Source organism: Athene noctua, chromosome 7 (assembly GCF_965140245.1).
Source record: "Athene noctua chromosome 7, bAthNoc1.hap1.1, whole genome shotgun sequence".
Taxonomy (NCBI): domain Eukaryota; kingdom Metazoa; phylum Chordata; class Aves; order Strigiformes; family Strigidae; genus Athene; species Athene noctua.
In genome coordinates, this window is record NC_134043.1 from 35,530,163 (window position 1) to 35,554,264 (window position 24,102).

At 42.2% G+C, this 24,102-nt stretch overlaps 2 protein-coding genes across 7 annotated transcripts in view; one reads left to right on the forward strand and one right to left on the reverse strand.

Moving 5' to 3' along the window:
* MFSD6 (major facilitator superfamily domain containing 6) overlaps nt 1-7,297 on the forward strand; it is a 30,905-nt gene extending 23,608 nt beyond the window's left edge. For 2 of the 4 annotated variants that reach the window (XM_074910624.1, XM_074910623.1), the window contains 2 exons: nt 1,922-2,202; nt 4,619-7,297. In XM_074910624.1, coding sequence (XP_074766725.1) covers nt 1,922-2,202; nt 4,619-4,801 — 464 coding nt within the window. In that variant the 3' untranslated portion in view covers nt 4,802-7,297. Of the gene's footprint in view, nt 1-1,921; nt 2,203-4,349; nt 4,402-4,618 lie in introns of all 4 variants that reach the window. The other 2 variants (XM_074910625.1, XM_074910626.1) reach the window with 2 other exon arrangements.
* Nucleotides 467-23,333, reverse strand: NEMP2 (nuclear envelope integral membrane protein 2). Of its 3 annotated transcripts, none has more exons than XM_074910629.1 (9): nt 23,207-23,333; nt 20,603-20,718; nt 18,930-19,158; nt 18,679-18,751; nt 17,557-17,650; nt 16,794-16,908; nt 15,932-16,157; nt 12,837-13,013; nt 467-623 (listed from the first exon to the last, which is right to left on the reverse strand). In XM_074910629.1, exons 1-9 carry the CDS (start codon nt 23,316-23,318, stop codon nt 608-610), a joined length of 1,158 nt encoding a protein of 385 aa, XP_074766730.1. In that variant the 5' UTR covers nt 23,319-23,333; the 3' UTR covers nt 467-607. The 3 variants fall into 3 exon arrangements, with proteins under 3 accessions (XP_074766730.1, XP_074766728.1, XP_074766729.1); XM_074910627.1 differs by lacking the exon at nt 467-623 and adding an exon at nt 7,711-10,993; XM_074910628.1 differs by lacking the exon at nt 467-623 and adding an exon at nt 7,711-10,993 and having other exon boundaries at nt 20,603-22,094.
* Nucleotides 23,334-24,102: the final 769 nt, after the last annotated feature.

Below are 24,102 nucleotides of genomic sequence, written 5' to 3' on the forward strand. Positions count from 1 at the left end.
TCCTCTCAGTTCTGGGAATCTATTAGGTTAGTCTTAGCTGTAGTGAGTCATTTCAGTTGCATCAGTTCTTTAAGGTCACCTTGACTACTGCATGCTCTCATATTCTACCAGTCCAAGCCACCTCTGCCACAAATTGTAGAGAGGGCTTCAAAGGACACAAACTCTTATAGCTGCCTCAGTTCTGTTCTGGCACCTGAGAAATCTCCCCTCAGGTGGACTTGAACTTTTTCATCTCCACCTTTATTAATATAAAGACTAACCAGACATTAAATACTTAGTGCAAAGTTAAGGATTTGGCATCAATACAGTTCTTGCAAGACAACAAAAATGTGGCAAATTCTGAGAAGTCTTTTTTTTCTGAATTTTTTTGCGCTGCTTTTTACCCAAATGTTACTTCCCAATATGAGCTTTGAGTATGAAATCAAAGTTAATTTTCTTTACCTGGAATATCAAATGAATTGTCCTTGACTGGTTATCAAGGTGCCCGTACTGAACTGTTCAAATATTTATTTTGCTAGAATTTTCTTCACCTCGGTTCAGATGATAATAGCAAAAAATGGAGAAGTGAAAAGGTTGTTTGCTGCTGCAGTTTCCCATCAACTTTCAGTTAATTACATGTGAACCTACAAAAGAATAGTTTGTTCTTAGTTGCCTTATTCTATTTAGTTTGTTTCAGTCTTTGGTTTTCATTTATTACACACTGCCCATCTTAAGAGTGTGTATCTTAATTTTGGGTGGCAGTAATTAGGTTGCTTTCAACAAGACCAGTTGGATGAGTAAAACTAAGCATGTTGTCAAGTGCATGGCAGGATTAGTCTCTTCATTTCTTCAGTACTAGAGAACATCCAGCCATTGCTTAAAATATCCAGTACTATCTAAAGAGACTATAAACAAAATACGATTTTATAATTTTGGAAAAAGATCTTTTGAATCGGTAAAATATTTCTACTCAAAAAAATAGTTTCTCAAGATTTAAAGAATGTGTTATTTACAGACTCGCAGAGAACATACAGCTATTACTTAAAATAACCAACAGTTTCTAACAATCCCTTTAATTACTTTTCATATATAAATACCCTGTCTCTTCAAGATTGTAAGACACATTGTGTGGGGTCATGTAAGTCATTTTATGGGTGACATTTCAAGACAGTTTTGAAACCTATTTCAGATTATTGGAAGATCTTAGAGGTAAAGGTCTGTTGGGAGGATTTCATCCTTTGCCTGAAACTCTGTGACAGATATTTTGTCTTCTCCAGTGTGTCACTCTAACCTTGTTCTTTTCTCACTAACTGCATAACACCATGGTAACTACGGAGAGATGGTTTATTTCTTAAATAAAATAAAAAAAAAAAAAAAGTGGTGAAGATGTAAAACAACTTCTTTAAGTCAAATCAGTAGGTTTAGAAATTTTAAGATCAGAAACAGCTGTTCTGATGATGTCAGCTATGGGACTTCACAAATAGTTCCTGCTTGAAGACAGTGTGTATCTATGAGTACAAGTGAGTTGTAAGATGCAGGCTTTATGCAGAGAAACAAGTTTGCTACAGGTCTAAAAGACTTTCAATTTGCATTTAACATGAAAAGGACTTCTTTTAAATTTCCATATAACATGAAAGTACATATTTCTAATAGCTAGCTGAGAACAAGTGGACCACTTCATAGCCTTTAGCTGCTCCTGTTTATGCAGCCATCTAATACACCTCGCTGCAGCTGCAGAACAGCCTTGCTTGTAGGACAACATCCACACCATGTTTCCTTAACTAGATTGTGGCATGTCTCACTTCTGGCTGTTTGTGCCAGTCTTCTGCTTTCATTACAGTGATAACCGTGTTATGAAAGCAAGAAACACTTCACATTTGTTGTCTGCTTCCCATTTAAACTTGTTGGCTGTTGCCAGTGATTATTTTGTTTTAAACTTCAGAAAAGACAATGCTGGCAGAAAGGATCCCAGTGCCTTCCAGTCCTGTTCCCATAGCAACTATTGACCTTGTACAACAGCAATCGGAAGATATCATGCCTCGGACTGAGCCCAGGCTCCCTCTAAAGAAAACTAAACACCAAGAAGAGCAAGAGGATGTGAACAAGCCTGCCTGGAGCATCAGCTCTTCTCCTTGGGTTACCTTAGCTTATGCTGTCTACCAGATAAAAGAGATGGTTAAACTATCCAAAACCAGTCCAACTCCTGAGAATCAGCCTTTGCAGGTAATCTTCTAATGTACAGGAAGTTGTTATATATTTGTTGGACGCTTGAAAACCTTTATAGCTGTGTAAATATGTTAGTACCTGGCAGGCATTCTCTGTCAGCTTGTAATAAATTCCAAGTTGTGAAACAGTAGTTGAAATGCTGCATGAAATAGAGGGTTTTTTCTATATATAGTACAACAGGAATAATTATTTTTGCAAGTATTATCTTCCTGAAGATGGGAGGAGAGGGAGAGATGTAGAAAGGCTGTGTTGTACAGGCTTGGATACACTTGAATTTCCTTTAAGTTTACATCTGTTTTCATATTATTTGGAATTTGTGAGTTATGCATTTTGCAAAATTTACAAGGTGGTAATTGAACGTGAAGATGCACAGCTGTTTAACAGAGTGTGGAATGATTTTTATTTAGTTTTGCTTCCTTGGGTGATGCTGTCAAATGTCTACATTGTTGCAGAAGTAGCTGTTCCAGACAACTACTGATGGGATACAGAGCCTTCTCTTCAAAGTTATTTTTTCTATATAAAGTTAAACCAGATAAGAGCCTTCCATGACTTAAAATATCTGATTGCTGATGCTTACTTTACACCATTTCCCTTCTGTCCAGTCTCCCCTCAAAATACCTTTTCATGCTTTTAGTTTCATCAGTGATTGGATGGACTTGGATCTTGAACTATCATCTAATGCTTTGGATATGCCTTTCAGAATGGAGCTGAAGCATACTGCTTAAGCAAAGTAGGGAAATGCTGTCAATGCAAGTTTTAGAACAGCATGGTTAAGGTTAAAACCACTGTGTTTACCTGTCTGGAAGGAGTGGGCGAGGTTCCTTCTTATGCACCCGGTAGGCGTAAACACAGAAATGCTTTTTCCACGACTGCTGTCTTTAGAAATGGGTAATTTGGGGTATGAGTGTGAATCAGCAGAGCAGAGTGTGTAGGAATTTCACCTGGTCAGCGATCTGCCTCTCTTACTTGTCTTTATTCTTGAAAATATATTTACAGGCATGTCTCCTTTAGGTTGGTTGGGCTTTTTGTTTGTTTTCAAACTTCCCTGAGTCAAGAATGTAGTTTTTATAGTGACACTGAAGATATCATTGGGTCTCTGACATCAAAGACATTTGTCCAGAGAAAGTGCTCTGTTTCCCACTGGTAAACACCCTCGGGGTCTTGTATAAGCTCGGGATAGTATAAGCTATCCCCCTTCTAAAAAGAGACATTGGAGAAAAGCAGTCACACAGAACTTACGCAGTGAACGTGGCAAGAAGAGAATGTTTCGCATTTGGGTGGTGTCTGAGGGGGACTTGTCCAACATTGCTGGACACCACCCAGCTGCTTCTCTGAGAATGGTGAAGAGGCCAGAAAGGCTTTCGTGCCTGTTGGCTTCTCTGTGGCACATCATCTATTCATTATTCTTTCCTTCCTGTAAAAGTACAGTGCTGATACAAAAGTAGTTCTTGCTGATGTGCCAAAATTCAGTGCACCCCATTATAGTATATTTTTCATTATCTGTGTTCTCGAAAATCTCTTCTCCCTGTTTCAGTGCCCCAAAAAGACAAACCTTCTGCAAAACATCACAGGTTTTATGCTCTGTCATTTACTTTAGGCTGGGGATATTGAATACTGAAATGAGAAAAAGGCTACCCGGCTCTTCTATTACATTTGTTAAATAGCCTCTTTAAAATGAAAATAGATCATTTGGCAGAAGGCTCAGTGCACAGAAAATGGTATTAGTGACGAAAATTATTCCTTCTTATTTCATTAAGATTTTGGCTTGATTTTGCTAGTGCTTGCTTATACTCCTTCAAGCAACGGGACATGCTTGCCATTTTCTCTGTTCTTCAGTGCAAAACAAGTAATCATAGATGGTCTATCATCTTCTAATGTGAAATGTACTGGTGTGAAGGCTTGCTGTTTCCACCCTGGGGAGCGTGCCCTTACGTTTCTTAGTAAGACCTGATTGAGTAGACTGGATGGAATCGTACATCAGGATGTTCTGCCATTCAAAAGTCTGAGAAATATTTTGGGGAGGGAGGGAACTACTGAGGAAAGCTATATTTAAGGAGCGTGAAAAAATGTTACAGAATTGTTTGGTCAAAATAACACTTTGAAGTCCAGTTAACTGTTTTTTTTTTCCCTTGAAACACAACAAGTTTGTTTTTTGCATGCTTCTTGGGAAAGTGCAGTTAGGAAAAGAGATGGAAGGTAAGTTACTGTCTGCTTGCTATTAGTGTCATCTGGATTTAAATGTACTACTTTTGCTTTGCTGCTTTAAGTTTAATTTGTTATGTTGCGGGCATTCGAAGTAAGTGCTTTGTGAATTTCCAGAAGTGCCTGAATGCATCTGGGGGTATACCACTGGGGACAGTGCTGTGAGTGTTTATACTTACTTTCTGCATGTAATCCTTTCCCCTCTCTTTAGAAAATCAGTGAGAATTGCAGTGCTTCATCAGCCAGCTCAGCAAGACAACCCCAAAATCCGACAGATTCTGGGCAGTCCAGAAATTGTTCAGCACCAACGCCTACAGCAACATCAGATTCCCAAGTAGATGGCGACCGCGTTGTGTCAGATCATGATGCTCAGCCTGCTGCTGCAGGGCCCTGAGACGCGCTCATCTTATCAAATCCAGTGCATGGAATTCTGCTTCTCACCTGGGAAATGCTGGAGTAGGAGCTCAAAAGTAGGACTTCCTTCATCTTAACGATCATAATGTGATGCAGTGCAAGCTTTTAACTATATAAAGAATATTCATATGACTACACAGAGCAACACGAGCAGGGAAGCCAAAAGTTCGGAGTTCTCGAGGGAAGTGATGTGGCCGGATCTAACGGTAGGAAGAATTCTTGGCTGCTTTGCTAAAGCTGAGTCAAGTGCTGTGAGATTGCTTTGCAGTCTGTAGAAACAAGGGAGTTCTCTCCTCGCTTGTTGAGGCACAGAGTGTCTGACTTGATTGGATAACTTGCTTCTTTGAATTTGTTCCCAAGACAAAATGAATAGACTTTTTAGGAGAGAGACCGAGTTGCCCTGCATAGTCTATTAGGAAATATCAGATCCAATAAATATAGGAACAGCATGAACTGTCTCTGTAAAGAGTTCTCAGAAACTGAGTAGCTTTAGGAAGCGTATCTTCATATTATGGTGATGGATTAAGTAAAATACACACATATTCAAAGAATATGTTTTTGAAGCTAATGTTATCTTGTTTGAGATAAAGGTTTAGTTCTGCGAAGCAAAGATTTTGAACTGGTGTTTTAGTGAAACAAAAAAAGCTGGAGGAAGGCTTCTAAAGAAGTTACCCTCTGCGCTTGCAGCCCTTCATTTGGGTGTAGGTTGTGTGTGTTTGGGTAATTTTAGATTTGATGTTTTACTGAGACAAGCAAGCATCTTTGATCAAGATTGCACAACCTGAGATTGATCAAGGGTTTCAATGGACACACTGGCTTTTAGGTTTTTTATTTCATCATCTATACAATGGTTTATTTAATGCAGTATAGTTACTGTGGTTATTTATTGAGAAAACAGTAAGCTTTAAGTGCCTAGGGAAGGTGGGGGTAGGGAGGAATCACCTGAAAGTCTTGATGATTAGGATTATAGGGGCAAAATTGTTGATGCAGAAATCAAGCAGAGTGAGAGATTCTCAGGAGGAAGCAAACGCAACGAAATTGTGGTATGTTTAGGAAATTACTTTGCCCAATGAGAAAACACTGGAAGACTTTAGATTATGTTTTATTACGCTTTTCAATATTAACTGCAGCCAGCTCAGTTGCTGGTGCATAGTGAAAATTGCTGCTGGAAGGAAATCCTTGGGCTCAGGGAGGAGTCAGGGGCGGGGGGGGTTAGTCAGGACAGTGTTTTGGCCCATTTGCTTATGTTAACAGCTTGTTCCTGGGAGATTCTGAGCACTCTGAGCACTTGGCTTCTACAGGACTGAGTGAGTGTGGCTCAACCCTCCCTGAAGTCAGAGGTGTGTGATGGTTCAGGCCTTCCCCGGGGAAGGTGCGTGCTGTGGCACTGCACGGCGACCCAGAGGCAAGGCTGACGGCAGCGCAGGGTTGGGGGGTAAAGACAGCAGCGGCTGAGCAGACGAGGGGGCACGCACTCCTACCCACCTTGACATTGGGTTAGCTTGACAGAGGGGGTGTCCCGTAGCTGTGCTTTAGCTGTGCTTTTAGAACCACCCGTGTTCTGGTGGTGCCTGGGACCAACACCATAGACAATAAAAAGAAACATCGACGACTAGCCACTAGTTACTTTTTTTGCACTTGAACTTAAATGTACTGTACTCACGTAAATCCTCATGACTTGTCTAAGTGTCCTTTAAAATCAAAAATGTATTTATTGTATGTTTGTATAACTTGGGGGAGAACTAAAGACTGAACAGGTGACAGGACAGAAGGATGCTACAAATCATCTTGAGGCAAACCAACCATATGTTGAGTTCATGCTGTATGGTGTTACCTCAGCTGCTGCTGCATACCACCTGGATTGTGAGGTGAAGAGCTTGTACACTGTGTTTACACTTCAGAATCGTGTATTTGAAATGCCTGCTCTTTTTGGAATTGTATAGTCATTCTGTGTTGCAAAATGGACATGTACACCTGGGTTTTGATATTTGTGAAACTGTAAAAACTGTGGTAAGAAATATAAAATATCCATAATATATTTAATAGTATCAATCTGAACTTATATTTGCTCATATTACGGTGAAAACCATGAACATAATCACCTGAATTGAAAATAATTCAGTGATAATGCCCTTTTGCTAGGCTCACTGGAGGACGGTGCCTGGAGGATAGTGAACCTAGAGCCTGGGAACTACTCTTGCATGGTGTTCAAATCAGTTTCACGATAAAATCTGACCGTAGGCCCAGACTCCTTTTTGTGGGGTGGGGGGAATGTAGAGGATGCACACCAGCGTGCATCATAAACAGGCTGATACAGAAGTGTGCAGGACATCATGAGTGAAAGACAATGGATGTTTGTCACCTAGCAGGTTTGAGAGAGAGGCTGCGAAGTGCAGGTCATGTCAGCTTGTATGGAAATACTTCCCATTTCTATTTCTGATTAATGAAATATATTTGCACTATTGCACCTGCCCTATATATTTGTCTGGAATTTTTTTTTCTTAGGTGTAGAACGATTACATTTTTACTATATTAACTGCTTAACTTGTATGTACACAAAAGCTATGACAGGGAGGGATCTTAGTTTTGGTTTGTTGTTTCACGTGTGTAGCTGCCAGACCTCACTCATCACCTTTCGAATTTGGCTTTGCAGCGGTTTGGATCTGTCATGTGTGGGGCACGGGAACAGCAAGCTCCTTCGGGAAAATGCAGTCAGGGCAGAGGGGACACTGTTTCAGAGCAACCACAGCTAATGTACAGTTACCATTTCTTAAATCTGCTCCAAGGGAGAAAACCTTGGAACATGAACACTCCCAATTTGCTTGGCTCCTCCTTGTCTTATGTCCTACTGTTCTAAGTGAGCAAATGCATAAAGGGAGGAGAACCACAGAGTTGAAAAATATTTTTATTTTTAAAAAATCTTGAAAGTACAAGACAGTATATCAAGTATGCTGTACCATGAATACAAAATAAATACAAATTCTAACTTTTTTTAAAAAAAACATGAAACAGAAGATAAATGTAACTCATCTGTTGTTAAGGAAAAAAAGGCTTTTATACTGGTTAAGGCAATGGATTAACATTTAGATTCTGTTCCCAGATTTTCTGGCTGAACACTGGACAGTACATGATAATTGTCTTACAGTAAACCTATATAATCTCCATATATCACAGGAGCACTGTGCAAGTAAACTCACTGCTGGCAAAGGGCTCGAATGACAGCAGTTGGTTTTGGTGGGTTTTGTTTTACGAAATGCTTCCAATGCTGGAACAGGCTTGGGAGGATTTTTAAGGTCAGTATTAGCTATCCTCTGAAGTAGTTGTCATTGTTCACATATGTCATTGCACTTCTGTCTTGGATGTACTTAGTAGTTTCTTGCTCTACTTTGGATAGTATTGTCCCATCCCTGGCAAACGATGGACTTCACAACTACAAAAAATGTTGGTTGTTTGTTTCGGTTTTTTTCTCCTTGTTGGAGTAGGTGTCTGTGGTATTGTTCTCAGTAATTTAGAAAAAGGGACAGTGTCTGAAAAATGTAATTGCCTATTTTTGGGGAGCTTTTCTGTTTAACATATTGGTTAAGTAAAATATCTCAGCCACTGTATATAAATACATACTATGTACTTATGGAAGGATAATTATCAGTACCTCAGTAAAGAGGATATACAGAAAAACAGTGGGTTTAAGCTAGGACAAATCTGATTCTCCCCTTGGCCTCAATTCACATGGATAGGAGTTCTTAACTAACTACAAAGTACACTGAAAAAAACCATGTACTTTAAAACATGCAAACCCCATTTAACATTAGGACATCTCTTCTTTTTTAACGAATCTGTAACAATTTCAGGTACTTCATTTTCACAATGGTGACACAAGCAAAGGTAAAATGAATCTTTAGCCTACTAAGATCATTGTTCGGCAGGGAGTTTCCATCCTTCTCCCAAACCATCAAAGATAGAGACTTTCCACTATTTTCACAACAGCTTCTTGCTAGCAACAGAACCCCCCAGGCCAAGCCTGACTGCTAGAGCCTGGGTGGCAATTTAGCTGGGAGTTTGGTAGCAGCAGCCTTTTGGAAGTGAGCCTTAACTGCTAGTGGCCTTCCTCAGCAGAACTCTTGCGCTATTTTTGAACATTGTGGACCGAACAGTGAGTGTATTTTGGATCACCTGCTTGACAGGGCTTCTCTCTGCTAAGCATGCTATAGGTTCTACATACGTATTTATAAATTTACAGCACAAAAGGGTGTTAAGTGTCTCTTTACTGTAAAATCAAAGAGTCCCTTTTAAAATGAAGCAAAGTTGGAAGCAATAGGAACCATGTAAGGCTTTCAAGTACCAACTCTGAGCCCTGTTTGATACAGAGGAGCTCTTGGAATGTGGTTAGTACTGTTTAGAGGGAACAGATTTTCTCCCTTGTCCATTGATGGACAATGAGAAACTACAGTAGTGCACGCACTGCTGAAGTCGTGCTGCTGCAAATAAAATATGTCCCTTTTAAAACAAATACATCCTGGTCTGACATGCTCTTCTGGAGAGCTCACTGCTTCCCACCTCTGGCAATTCCTGGTGGGACAGTGACAAAATTAATGGTCTTTTGTTTTCTGCAGTTTGGAAGACAGTAAAGGAACACAGCAAGGTCAGGACAGAAGAATATAGGGATAGTCTAAAGAACAAAAGAAGAAAATGACCTCTGAAGGTGGATGAACTTGAGGGGACATGAGCTACTCCCTGCCCTAGGACTGCATAATACATGAAGTGGAAGACATCTGACTGTCTAAATTTCTCTCTCTGTTCTTTTCTCTTCCTCCCCACACATGTCCTGTGCCATGTCCCAAAGAGGGCAAAAGAAAGCGAGGTGGGAGGCAGGTATCCCTCCCTCGTTGCTTTGCCAGGAATTACTTTCTGCTTTTTATTGAATGAGCACACTATTGAGTACTCTGAGGAAAGTGGAGCTGTGTTTATCTGTATTCTCAATTACATGGTTGCAGCACCACCCCATCTCTGCTGACAGCAGCTCCTCCAAGCAGCTGAAACAGCCTCAGCCATTTTGTGGGCCGTTGAGAGGCCTGGAATGGAGAGCAGTACCCATCCGAGGTAAGGTGATGGTGAAATTGAAAGCAGTAATAAAAATACATTTGGGGATGGAAATACTCCTAAATCATCTGCAGCTGTCTGAAATGGAGAAGCAGAGGACTGGAGAAAGTTGCAGCAGAGGAACGTGTTGAAGGGGGAAGAAAAGTATGTGAAGAAACAAAGACATGGAAAGAACAAAGTGCAGTGTCACTAGAGCAGAGACTGAGAACAGAACGATACAAGCAGAGGGTGAAAAGTCAGACAGGGTTCTGATGAGTAAGGGAATCTTAAATGTGGAGAGGCAAAATGAAGCTACAGACAGCAAGCCTAGCCAGAAAAGCAAACAAACCTTGTTCAACTGTGTTAACTCTCTATTGGTGTTTAGCACTAAGAAGTCTCATAAACAATAAAAACAGTTTATCAGCACACTAATGGCATTTGACACATAGGGTACTTAAAAGTAGAGTATTAATAATGGCTTCTCCTCCCTCTAGTGCTCAGGCACAGAGGACTTGATGATGAAAAAAGCCAAAACAGATTCTCTGTTTTGTAGAGGTAGTATCCTTGTGAAAAAAAGGCATCCTGGTGGGACAGGCTGCTGGCAGTACTTGCTCTGGAAATAAATAACATTTACATCTCCAGTTAAAGTACCAACAGCATGAGAATCCTCTTCACTTGAACTGTCCCTATGGTTTCCTTCTGTTGCTCTCATCAGGTAACAGCAGTGAGAAAGGAAACAGTTTTTTCAAAAATCCTTGTTTGTCCACCAGCAACTACAAGAAATCACCAAGTGTGAGTTCTCAGTCTTTATCCTTCCTTTCTAGGATGAAATTGTTTTCCCTCTCCTTATTTTAGGTTATTTCCCAAAGCTCAGAGCAACTCAGTAGCATATGGAAATGAAATGTGTGCATGCATTTCATCTTCATTCTCCTCATCTCCTTCATGGATGGAGCTGGCTGGATCATCTTGCTCAGATTCTGCACTTGTCTCAAAGAGCTGCTCTTCCAGGAAGAAGCTCCCAATGCCATATTCCTCATCATGCGCCTTTGCTTCTGCAGGTGAAACATGGGGACATCCCAGAACAAAACCTGCAAACCTGCCAGATTTTTAAAGGGAGAAGTGATCAGCTGATAAATGGGAAAAAAAAAAAACTGTAAATGGAGGGGACACTGCCAGTTAAGCAGGGATGTTGTAAGGTCATGCCCACAAGCAGTGTAGATGAGGGGAAGCTGCAGCGTGAGCTAGGGAGTCCTGAACAACAAAGTAAATGGCAACGGATGGCAACGACACTGAAGATTTGTTTTCCTGCCTCATCTTTTCAGTCTTCAGTCTATTCTATATAAGTAACTTTTGGTCTTCTGGAGGCCATCTGCAGGGTCTTGTGACTAAGCAAGAAGATCTAACTTTGTTTTCTCATCTTGTCAGTACTCGTGGGGTAATCCAGAACAAGCATTTGGACAGTTGGATAGATGCTACTTTAGCTTCTGAAAATAAATTAAAGCTGTAGCATGTCTGAGGCAAAGGCTGAAAGAATTCAGGTAAGTTGATACTGCTAATGAAAGGAAAAATGGTAAGCACTTTGCATTCCTACATTGCTGTGCTTCTAGTGCTTGCACGCACACTCCAGGCAAGCTGAGCTAAAGTCTTGCCAAAGAATTCCTGATTTTGGGGAACTTGGAGCTGCAGGCTGGGAGTTCTACAGCTGCTCCATGTGAATGCCGAACTGGAGGTCTGGCAGAACACAGCATGAACTTAGCACTATCTCCACATTTCAATTTGCCACAAATCTTACTTTCAGTGGACAACTACATTGAAAAGACAGAATGGAGCTGGAGGTTTCTGGCAAGTGTGTGGAAACAGACGGCAGTTCTGACACCTGGGTAAGTGTCGACAGCATCAGAGAAATGTAAGTAAAAGGAAATGCAGCTACATTCTGGAGTTCTGGTAAACTGATCAATAATTTACATTTTAGACTTAACATTTCTGTGAGATGAATGTTGTCACCTCGCTCTTCTTGGAAGCACTGTTAGTCTAAATGGGGAACAGAGTTGGACTGGCTGCGTTTTACAGGTTTGTCTTGTGTTGAACTATCTTCTCATGCTCAATGGAAGCTTGAAGAGGTACTCGCCTTTAAATCAGACTTTTGTTGGTTCTCCTTTTTGTATTTTTATAGTGAGCAGTTTAGAAGAACTATATTAACTAATAGAAAATAGATGTGTCTCGGTTGTTTGTTTTGTGCATTTGACAGTATTTTGTTTTACAATACTGCAGTGAGTTTTCACTTTTTGTATCTTTCAATCATGCTACAGAACGCAAGTAGCTTAGAAAATAAGATGATTTAACAATAAATCTGTAAAACCTGGCAGAGGGACTGTCTGAGTGCCCATCCAAGGAAGATGAAGGTTCTGAAACTAGTTTTAACTTTTTCTTAAATTCCAAGTTGACTGGGGCTCCATTGAAATTGTGACACTTGGTTCTGTGACAAGGGCCAAGACATGGTGGCTTGCTAATATGTGAAACTCTGCTTCTGGTATCTTGGAAGTTTTGGTTTTGACAGAAATACACTGCTATTATGATTAATTATATATTCCGCAGGATTTTCTGGCTGCACTTATCTGACCCTTCCCAACCCATATTTGTCTTGTTTGTTTAAGGAAAGCTGCCATTACCATGAATTAGGTGTGAAAGCCTGCATGCTCTCAGAATAATTTATGGTCAGGAAGGAACAAACAGGGGCTTAATACCACCAGCAAGTAATATCTTTGAGTGGTGTGGCTGTGATCTTTAGTGGGATTACTTGAGAAGATAAAGCTACGTGCCCATCTGAGTGCATTCAAGAGAAATGCACCTGGAAGAGTGCCTGAAGTAGCATTTGGGTCTGCTGTGTAACAGCGTCTGTACAATGTGCTTCCTGGTTTAGAGAAGCCAGATTTTCTTACCTATGTGGGGACTGGAGTTTGGATACAGCTAACCACGATGGGAAGTCAGGGTTCCTGCAGAATGAGCGCAGCTCCTCCAGGGCTCTGATAGTTTCTGTTTCACCTTGTTCTCGATACTCCTCTTCAGTAAGGTATTTAAACAATAACTTCTTTGATTTAAAGTAATTCTTCATTTTTCTAGAATGAAATGAAAACAGTATTTCTAGTCTTCTGGCACATAATTATTGTCTGTCTTTTTTCTCTACTACCTGCTATTAACATGGATTAATCACTTTTATCCTTTTAAGAGGACAAGCTACCTTCTTGCATTAAAATTTTAGGACAAGGTGTCTCATGTTTGCTAGCCTGTTTACCCTAGGTATTAACCAAAGTTGTAGAATTCCACAGAATGATACCTAATGAGCTTTGGATCACATCTTTATTGTGCATGCATGGACTAAAATCTCATAGAATTAAATAGATGGCTGCTTGCTCAGCCATTTTTATGTGCAGTATGCAAAATGTGTCTGTGCAGAGACATGGGCTGAATCAAAACCCTGTCTGCATATGTAACTTCGAAGATAAGCAGTGCTCTAAGTCTGTTATGAGTTGTTCATGTTGTTTACTAGATCGCTTTTCTTAAATCTTGCTTTAAATTACAAAACTGAGTAGTCTGAGGCCAAAATGTTTACAATCTGATGTTTTTTTAGCTGCTGCGTAGCGATGTATAATATAATTAGGTATCAATTAGAAAGTGTGCCATCTTCTGTTCCCTTCTGTCGACTGCTTTCAATTTAAATGTTGTGATGAGTTAAGATAAGCAAGGGCTGGATGCCCATAAAACTTTCAGCTCTGTATAAAAACACCTGCTCCAACCAGCAGCATTCAACTTTCCTCCTTATTTCCCTGCAAAGCGAGAATGAATTGTAGCCCTTGTTCAGGTTACATAGTAAAGGTTTTGCTGGCTCAGTGGGATCAGATTTGATCTTAACAAATAATGTAAGGTTCTTAGTTATTTTGATGTATCAGCTGCTCTGAACTATGTATCTGGCATCATGGCCTCACAGTTTGGTGCTTCTGCTTCGTGTTTTGAAACAGGAAAAAAAGCTCCTTATTCTCCTAAGAGAGATTTGTAGAGCTGTATTTCAGTGCTTTTTGGCTTTATAGAAGCATCAGTTCATGAAAAACAAAAAGAGGTCCATATGGAGAACAAACTACAGTGTTTCAGGGTAAAACAGGTTATGTCCTGGCTTCTGTGAACTTGTAGCCAAATCTTACTGATTTTAGAGTGAGCTGAACGAGCTTACATCAGGTAAGTAAGTATTGATCCCATATGTTGCTTTTGAAACAGTTCATGCTTCTCAGCTGCAGGCAAAAATCAGTTTTCAACAAATGATGAATTCTACCTAAAGTAAAAAAGCTTCAACCCAGTCCACACTGCAGTATCTAAAAAGAGTACAAGAGCAAAGCAATATGTTCGTTCTTCAAAACTAAACAATGTGTAAAGGACTAAAAAAGAAATTACTGGTTTTTCATTCTTTTGGTTATGCCAGTTCTGGCCTTTGCCTCTTCCTGGTTCTCTGCAGTTCAGTTGAAGTCCACAGCTGTGGAACAGTCTGCACTAAAGACTCTTAATCTGGTACTGAAGGTGAAAAACAGATGTAAATTGGCAGGACTTTTTAGAATCTTAAGTATTGTATTTGTGATAAAACATGCTTCAAATTCAAGGATGAGCAAACATGTTTTTCCCATATTGCTAATGAAAATACTTAGTAAACTAAGGTCTATATATGAGTGGATTAAGAACAGCCCTGTAGAGGAGGACCTGGGGGTACTTGTGGATGGAAAACTGACTGTGAGCCAGCAATGTGCTCTCACAGCCCAGAAAGCCAACCGTGTGCTGGGCTGCACCAAGAGAAGTGTGGCCAGCAGGGCGAGGGAGGGGATTCTCCCCCTCTACTCCGCTCTTGTGAGACCCCACCTGCAGTGCTGTGTCCAGCTCTGGGGCACCCAGCACATAGACCTGCTCAAGCAGGTCCAGAGGAGGCCATGAAGATGCTCAGGGGCTGGAGCACCTCCCCTGTGAGGACAGGCTGAGAGAGTTGGGGGTGTTCAGCCCGGAGAAGAGAAGGCTCCGGGGAGACCTTATAGCGGCCTCCCAGTGCTGAAAGGGGCTACAGGAACGGTGGGGAGGGACTCTGCATCACAGAGTGAAGGGTCAGGATGAGGGGTAACAGTTTTAGACTGACAGAGGGCAGATTTAGATTAGATGTAAGGAAGAAATTCTTCCCTGTGAGGGTGGTGAGGCCCTGGCACAGGTTTCCCAGAGCAGCTGTGGCTGCCCCCTCCCTGGCAGTGTTCCAGGCCAGGTTGGACGGGGCTGTGAGCAACCTGGGCTAGTGGAAGGTGTCCCTGCCCGTGGCTGGGGGGTGGAACTGGATGATCTTTAAGGTTCCCTCCAACCCAAACCAGTCTATGATATTGCAAGCAGTTCCCATTCTAAGTGCCACAATATCAGTGGGGTTCTGGGAATAGGGGGGAATGTCTCCACAGTGATAACAGGTTCAAGGCAGACGTGTACATCTAGGCTCATAACCTTGGAAAACTAAAATCAATGGAAACCACTGGTTTTGTGGACACAGGTTTTTAGTCTCTGAACTCTACACTATCTAACCTACAAGGACTGTCACTGTTTAACATCTGCTTCCTCAGTGATAGCACACTGTTTTATCCCCTAAGATTCGGCATGTTACCTGCAGATTCCCTCACTACACATGAAACCAAGACACTACTGCTATGGTCTAATCAATCAGCCGAACAGAAATGTTTTCATTACCATATGCTGCAGAGTAGAAGGTGATACGTTTGTATGTGAGAGCACAGTCACACTTCTCTATTCTCCAAGGAACAAAACTCACATCTAGAATTTCCAGATGGAAAATAATTAAATTCTTGTGTCTCAGGGCTTTAAACCCTTTCTTTTGCAGCCTTACATCTGGTAAAAACATGAACTAGAAAGTCATCAGTCATTCCTGAAGTGTAAGGGGTTTTTCATTATCAGGCTCCAGTATTTCTTGGTGATACAGGAACTTGGACACTCACAAGTACATACAAACCTGCCTATGTGACAAGCAGCACCAAGGGGGTAACACAGGCCTTTTGAACAGAGGCTGGCTGCTATTACTGCATACGCAACTTGAGGTATGGTGACACCACAGTACATCAAGACAAAGGCTGTTAATTGTAGCATCCATGAGAATAAGGTGATGCTCAGTTCAGTGGTAAGCGGTCCATGCTGATAGCAAGTGGCAAAGCTGGTACCTCCAACAGCCAAAAGATACCCTGTAGAAGCAGAAAAGGATGTGGAGAAAAAGATGGAAACTACCCATATAAACTTCCTTAGATCAGTTCACAAAGTTTGTAACTGCTGTGAAGTATAGCCTGCTGTTTCTTGTGTTCTCTTACAGATACCTGCATTATGTTGTGTTTTATATTTCAAAAGTGTGCGGTGAGCTCACAAGGTGATCTATGAACAGCCTTCAGCTAATGCTGAGCTGCACGTGAATCTTCCCCATGCAAGAATGTCAAGGCAGGTGCCAGATCAGTAGATCTGTCAGCCCCTGCAGCCACATCCAGTTAGCAATTTATGCATCCAGTTCCTAGATCCAACAAAATACAAATCAGCGTAGCTGCTCTTTTGCTGTCACAGGGAATGCAGATGATGGCAAATCAATGAACAAATAATATGGGCAAAGTCTGCTCTTAAAGCTGTTGCTGGCCCACTATATCAAACTCCTTATTTAATGATGTAATATGCGTAAATACTCATTTGAGTGAATGTAGGAACCTTTGGAATATTCCAATATCCATGGCTTAGGAGAAAAATGAGTCACTTGATTTTGGTTTTTATGGGCAGGTATTCATCTAACCACTAAATTAAACCAAAATCTGCAGCACATTTTTTGATCATTTTCTTACCCAATAAGTAGTTTCTGTGTTCCAACCACAACCACTGCATGTTCTCTTTGAAGCAGTAAATAAAATAGAGTGAGCACATCAAGCAGCCACTCATTAAGATCCAGAAGGTACTGTGCTGGAAAAACAAAAACAAACCCCAAAACTTTAAAAAAAAGTCAAGTCATAATCAGGACCATTGTGCAAGGGAACTCTTAAGGCAAAACTAGATGTGATATTTGGTAGACCTACAGGGCTTATGATTTGTTAGACTTCCATTGTACAGTGCTCTGCACTCTACAACTGAACAATACCAGTTCTAAGTGGAGCAACTGCATATAAGCCTACTGCAGTGTATTTCCAATTAACATATCTCAGCAGTATTGTGGGGATGCATGGACTTTGTAAAAGTTCACATCTGCCTTGCAATGAATCGTCTCTGATGAATGGAAGAGAATCCATCCCAGTTGCCAATAAAACTACGTTTTGATTTAGATTGATTATCAGAGATTCAAAAGTAAGCTTAGCTCCAGTTCAGTAAAAATAATCTGTTTCAGAATAAACTCTTCTTGTACATCAACAGTCTCCTGTAAACTCAGGAGCAAGCTAACTAGAACTTGATTCTGACCTAATTATATTTACTTGACGCAAGAAATCCTGCAGTCATTTCAGTGGCGTTACCTGGCCACAAAAGCAGAGCAAGATCAGAATCTGGCTCTGTACTCTTCACTTCCTATATTATGATGTTGATGACTATTATTATTTTGTTTTATAAATATAGATTTACCCTTGGAATAAACCTTTTAAGAGTCAACAGGACAAAGACTAGCTGAGCAAGAACTCCCAGTATCATTCCAGAAAGGTAAAAGAACTTGGTACTCCTGCAAGAGAATGAGAGAATATGGTGAGAAGTATAATTTGCAATTGGTTAAGATGCCAACATTTGTAAAAACAGCAGTGATCCTCAATAAGAACTTAAGACAGCTGGAAGTTAAAAGTTGTAGTTACATGGTTAACAGGCCCAGTTTAGATATTAAATCCGTGTAAGGAAAAATTCCCAACAGATACTTAAGGTCACTGGAGTTGTTACAGGCTAGGAGATTGTGTTGTTTTTTTTAAAGCTCACACTATTGCTGATTTCATTGACCCTCTAGTTTCTAGTAATTTATTTCTGATTTCACTGACCTTCTAGTTTCTAGTAATTTCATTTTCTTCTATGTACCGATATGGTTCTGTACTGCAAGCAAAGTTTTATTTTTTTAATTTAAAATGTAAAAAAGACCCTCCACAAACCTACAAGTTGTTTTTTTTTCTAAGCTTATACATTTATAAAGTCTGACTTTTTGATTCAGAGTTAATGCTATAAAACCTATTGCTGCTCTGCTTGTTTTAGAGGTGCCTCCTGACAATTAATCTGTGACTCATTTTGCTTTGAAGTCATGGGACACATGTTTTGCTGTAACAAGAAGTATCCTCCCTTACATGCTATGCAAAATGTGCATCAAAAGAACGATGGGGAAAGGTTGGCACAAAGGTGGAGGCAGATGACCTCATCCTAAGCGTTTCTCGCTGCAGGAAGGCATCACTATTTAGCACTCAGCTAACCTCACTGGTCTGCAAAAGGGGGAGAGAATTTCTTTGAATCCACACACTTGCTCGCTGAGGATTGTCTTGGTGTAGCCCATTGCAGGAAGCTTGGATACAGGAACCCTAACAAAGCAAAGTGATATATCGAGTGCAGCATTCCAAAATATGTCCCAATCTCTCCAAACACAAGTGAAGCCATTTTTAATATATGTTCAGCTTCCTTATCTCGTTTTCCCAAAGAACCGCCTCTTTAGCTTAAGAAACAGACCAAAGATGCTCAGACTTTGGGAAAGAAGGTCAAAAGCCAGCAGCTAGTACTCACCTGCTCAGGCTGTTTGCAAAATGGAACAGAAAAATTCCAGCTACAAACAAAAACAAGAGCTTTCCATCTAGCACTGAAAAAAGGGGAGAAAAAAAAAAATAGAAATGGACTTTAGACTTAATTTAATCTGAAATGTTGGTTATACAAAATATCAACAGAAAAGTCCCAGTCTTCTTACAGAAGAGACGGTACATTCAGTAATTGGCAATACCAGTCTATCTGTAATCTAAACTGAAAGTGTTTGTACTTACTTCCTCGTTTCACACTCACGGTGTACAGTTCAGTTTTGAAGGGCTGTATTCTGAAACAAATATCCTCTCCATATTGTTTTATGCTTATGAAAGTTTCTGTAGATGTCTCTGGTTTCCGGAAGATTTGAACAGCACATGCAGCAAACTCAAAGACGGTTTCTGAATTACGACAGTTGCTTTTTTCTGAAATAGGCTCAAACCTGAACTTTTCTCTGCTGTTAACTCTTATCTAAAAACAACAGAATACACAGAGAAGTATTCTGAATCACTGGGTTTTTTGCTTTTCTGAACTATATAGTAATTGTTTAGGCCTTAGAAGGTGATTCAGAGAACCCAGTGTCAGCAAAAGTCTACAGAGAGGCTTCAATCCACTCAAAAACTTGGTGGGTTTGGTTTTACCATGACGCTTGCCCACACACAGATTCCTAACAAAACCAGTAATATTTGACTGACCAGTTTCTTTTGTGGATATTCATATGCTTCCCCATTCCTCTTCTGAACCCTAAGAAACTGGACTTGCTTTTCTTGTAGTTAATAATTCAATCTTCATGTTAGGGACAGAAGAGGGATAAGGAAAATTAAACATATTCTGATGAGAAATTTAAAATATAAGCACATTCCTGTCAGGTATTTTGGGGTTTCTTACTAGTTCCCAGCACCCTCCCCCACCAAACTGGTAAAAGATCTTGTTGATCTTCTGAGATGGGATGATCTTCCTGAAGATTCTGATTCATTGTGAGCTCTTGCTCAGGGCCTGTTAGACAACAAATACCCATCTACAAAAAAGTGATGCAAGAGGTAATAAAACAGGCTTCAATTGGGAGAAGAGACAACACGTCAGCCAGCAATTAGTTAGGAAAAAAACCCCTGAACTTCCTCTATTTAAAGATTTACTCCAAGAAAGTTTGTGTGACTGTTGGAGGGTTTCACCACCTAAAGTCTGCAACCATTCGTAGACACATCTGCAGCATGTTCCTGAGGAAAACAGTCCTTGGAACAAAGGGATCTTCCACTTCTTGTATCTAAAAGCAAATTCCTCCAACAGAGATGAAGTGAAATTGTTCCCTTCCCTTGTCTGGAGACATAGTTCTCAGAAAAAAAAAAAAAAAGGACCCACACTGATAGTCAGCTTGTGCCTTTAGCTATTATTGCTTCCAGCGTTAAGAGATTTTTATATTGTTTTGTGCTGATCCCTCAGCATGCTTCTTGTAAGATGACCCTCTGTTACTGCTGCTTTTCCATTAGTCACGATCTAATACTTCATATACTTGTGGCTTGGTATGCTACAGCAAGTGAGTCACAGAACTGCATTTTATACTCAAAAGTTTTATAAAGGCATTTGATGATAAGCAAAAACATTTTTTGCAGAGGTTAACAGTGGCCCATCAGCAGAAAAGGTCTGCGATAAAATAATACGCAACACTAAATGAATATTTGGGTGACATCATACTATAAGCCTGGTTGACATCTTTCTAACAGAGACCAAACCTCACTGCACCCAAAGCAGAGGATCACAATGCCACATTTTTATCATGGTCCTACCTATACACCGTTCAAACTACTAATTACACGTAGATACTGCTTTGATCTTGCTAACTGATCATACACTTCTCTGGCAAAAGTTCACGTGAAATGTACTGCACATCTGAATGATTCCCAAAACGGCCTCTTACCTGAAGAGTTGACCAAAGGTACTGCAAGTGAATGGTTCTGTTTTGCACATAGCAATAACAGTTTTCATCCTGTTTCTGGATGACATCCATTTCCTGCAAAAAGCTACAGTTTCTACCTGGGTGGGGGGCAGAAAAGTTAATTTTAAGCATGTATCAAATACAAATGTGTAATTTTTCTCCATTTCATTGTTGTCGGTGCTGAGGGAATCACAAACAATTTGCAGATAATCAAATGTAAAAACTATGCTGCAGAATAGCATTTTCAGTTTGATTTAGATGAAAATTCAAATTAGACTGCTAATCAAGTAATTTAGGCTCCAGAGTAAACTGCAATACCGTGGGGGGAAAAAAAAAAAAAAAACTAGAGCGATACTTTTAAAAAATGTAATCCATAAAACCTTGGCTTCGGTGTCAGTGTTTTGATGGCACTGGAATAGGGCCTGTGGGCCAAATTCACTGCTGGCACGAGTGGGTGTAACTCCACCGGAGTAGATGCTTATACCAATGGTGAGTGCAACTGTGGGAGTCTGAGCAGGTACACAGGCTTGCATATTAAAATAGTCATTTAGCACATGACACAGCTGCTGATGGCAGAAATCATACTCCTCTCCCTCAGAAATGTTTATAATGTTAAATAACACAACTCTCCTTTTGAAAACAAGTTGTCCAGACACAGTCCAGCCATGACATGTAATAAGGCAACTGCACTGGTAGCTTGACATAAGTCATTTAATTAGGGATGCTAATTGAGGTCTAACTCTCCTGAAACATTACTGAGCCCCTAAGATCTTCAGAATTGCACTTTTGAGCAGAAATGCACCTAAAAGATTTATGGAGCAAACTGAAGAATAACATACATTCTGATCTATACACATGTGTAAAATATACCCTGCAGTGCATTACAGGAGTGTTCCAGGAACATAATTAAAGAGAAGAATAAAGGAAATAATTACAGATCTGAACAGAAGGAATCATCTGGCTCACTGAATAGAAAATGTAGGTCTAAGCCAAGCTCAGTAATAACTGCTAAAACACTGTCATACATTCAGAACAGCATAATGAATATGTGCACAAGTCTCAATCTGGACAAGGAGATACTGTTTGCAGGTAAAAACCTGCCCTGTCTCTATAAGGAAGCTGAATTTAGGCTAAATTATTTTTTAAACAATTTCATTAAGCCAATGAAAAATACCTGTGTGGATGTTCTTACATAAGTTTATTAAGACATTTCAGAATTAAAGCATCCACAGGTGATCCTGCTAAAATAAAATGGTTTAAACTTAAAATTGAGGCATTTTTATTGTGAAAAATTAACAATCCGATTAATTTTCATCCACGGCAAAGCCAGCGGGAGGGAGCACAATGCTTCAGAGAAGGGCTGACTCTTGACAGGCACTTCCAATAAAGTCATCAGATGAAGTTGCAAAAGGATTCGTCTCTGAAGCGCTGCCGACTGATGCAGCAAGCAGGTGAGGCTGGGCACTGCCCAGGGCTAAAACCGAGATAATCAGTGCTAGGAAATGGCAATATTCTAGCGGGATCAAAACGCTGCTGAGACTGCCCACACCTTCTCTGCAGGGTGTATTAGGATTTTCTACCACTATGGATAAACTACCCATCCACATTACAAGTAATGTCCTCCATATACAACGCCGCAAATATTTTGTTACTCCCCTTAATTTTAAGGCATTTTCTTGAGAGAAATAATTTGCTTCAAACGAGAGATCAGCTCCATACAGTGAAACAATCACATTTCCAAAAGGAAAGATGCTTCTGAACAGGTAAGTGTGAGACAAGAGGGGGATTTTCGCTACCGTGAGAACACACTTGGGAGAGCAACTCTCGAGATTATGAGCAGCGAAGAGAATCCGCAGCTGGTGCAGAACCCGGAGGACGCCCAAGACTCGGGAACCCCAAGGCAATGGGGGAAGCAGTTTCTGAGATAGATATCGCCACTACAACTGACGGTAGCTTTTAGGGTTTTCGTTGCCCTCGTTAATACGATCTGTTCTGCACCCCGAGCTAATGAGAAAGCCAAAGGGGCCGAGGCAGCCGCCCAGCCAGCTCCCCCGGCAGTGGCACCCGCCCTGCCAACCGCTGCCTCCGACAGGGACCCCACAGGCACTTCTCCCCGCGCCTGCGGCCGCTTTGTTCACGCCGGTCCCCGGCGCTGGCCCTGCCTGTCCCACAAGGTGCTGCCAAGCCGAAAATTCTCGTGGAAACTGAAGTGGGGCAAGCAGGAGAAAACAGCGGAGCGCCTCGGGGACACGCCTGGCCCCTCAAACGACTTTAGCTCCGGGCAGGGGCGGGGGACGCGGAGCCCCCGGCCTTCCCGTAGGGCAGCGCCATTTTGCGCAGGGGCAGCGGGTCGCGCCGCACCGGGGGCGAAGGAGACCCGGGAAGAACCGGGGAGGGTGGGGGGGGGTTGAGCGTGAAGCGTGTCCCCCCGCTCCATGTTCTTCACGGGGCGGGGGGCGAGGACACCCCCTCCAGCCTGTGCCCGCCCGGGCAGGGGACAGGGACCCCCCCAGGGCCGCCGCCCTGTCCCGCCCCGCTCGCGGCCTGCTCTGCCCCGACGGCGGGAGGGGAGGGGAAGGGCAGTACCTGCTGACGGCGCCTCCCCGCTGCCCCCCGCCGCCCTGGCCAGCGCCAGGAGGAGCAGCCCCAGCACGGGCCGGGGCCGCTGCCCGCGGCGGGGCGGCCGCGCCATACTCATGCGGAGGCTGCCGGCTCCGGCCTCGCCCCTAACGGTAGCGGCGGGGGCGGGCCCCGGCGCGGGGAAGGGGCGGTGCGGCCCCGCGCTCCCCCGCCGGGCCGCGCCGGGCTGGGCTGGGCTGCCGGGGGCTACGGCGGCTCGAGGCGGCCGGCCCCGGGCAGGAGGGGAGCAGCCGGCGGCCTCGGACAGCGGCGGCCTCGGACAGCGGCCTGCCCGGCCCCTCGGCGCCGCTTCTGGTGGGGGACGTCGGGCTTGCATTCTCTTACTGGCGTTTAGAGCTTCCGAGGAGTTAAGGGTGTGCACTTTGAAAGACAAAAATCGTAGGAATGTAACAGCTCAGCACAAGTGCTGCCTTGGATTGGGGTGCCGCCTCTGCCTGGCTGACCAAAACGCTGACTGCACTGGTCGAGGTAGATATCCTGGTGAAGGTATAAATGGGTCCCAAAGGCTCGCATCAACAGCTTGCGACACTTCCAAACCTCAACCAAGGCAGCCACCCCAGCTGAACAGGAGAGTTAATACTTGCCTCCTCACGCACCCAGTTCCTGAGACCCCGGTCCCCACCCAGCCCAGGGAAAGGCCATGCCAGGTCACCCGCGTGCTGGCAGCCAACTCAGCCCGTGAGCAACACGCGTTCCTCAGACCCTCTGCCTACCCAGAGGATTCCCTCAATGAGGTCTGATTAGATGCTTTGATGGAGGTGAACGTCCAGCGCGTTTCTGTGTTTCCTAGGCAGCCACAAGACGAGCCTGGAGCGGGACGCACAGTTCCCCCGTCAGCGTTG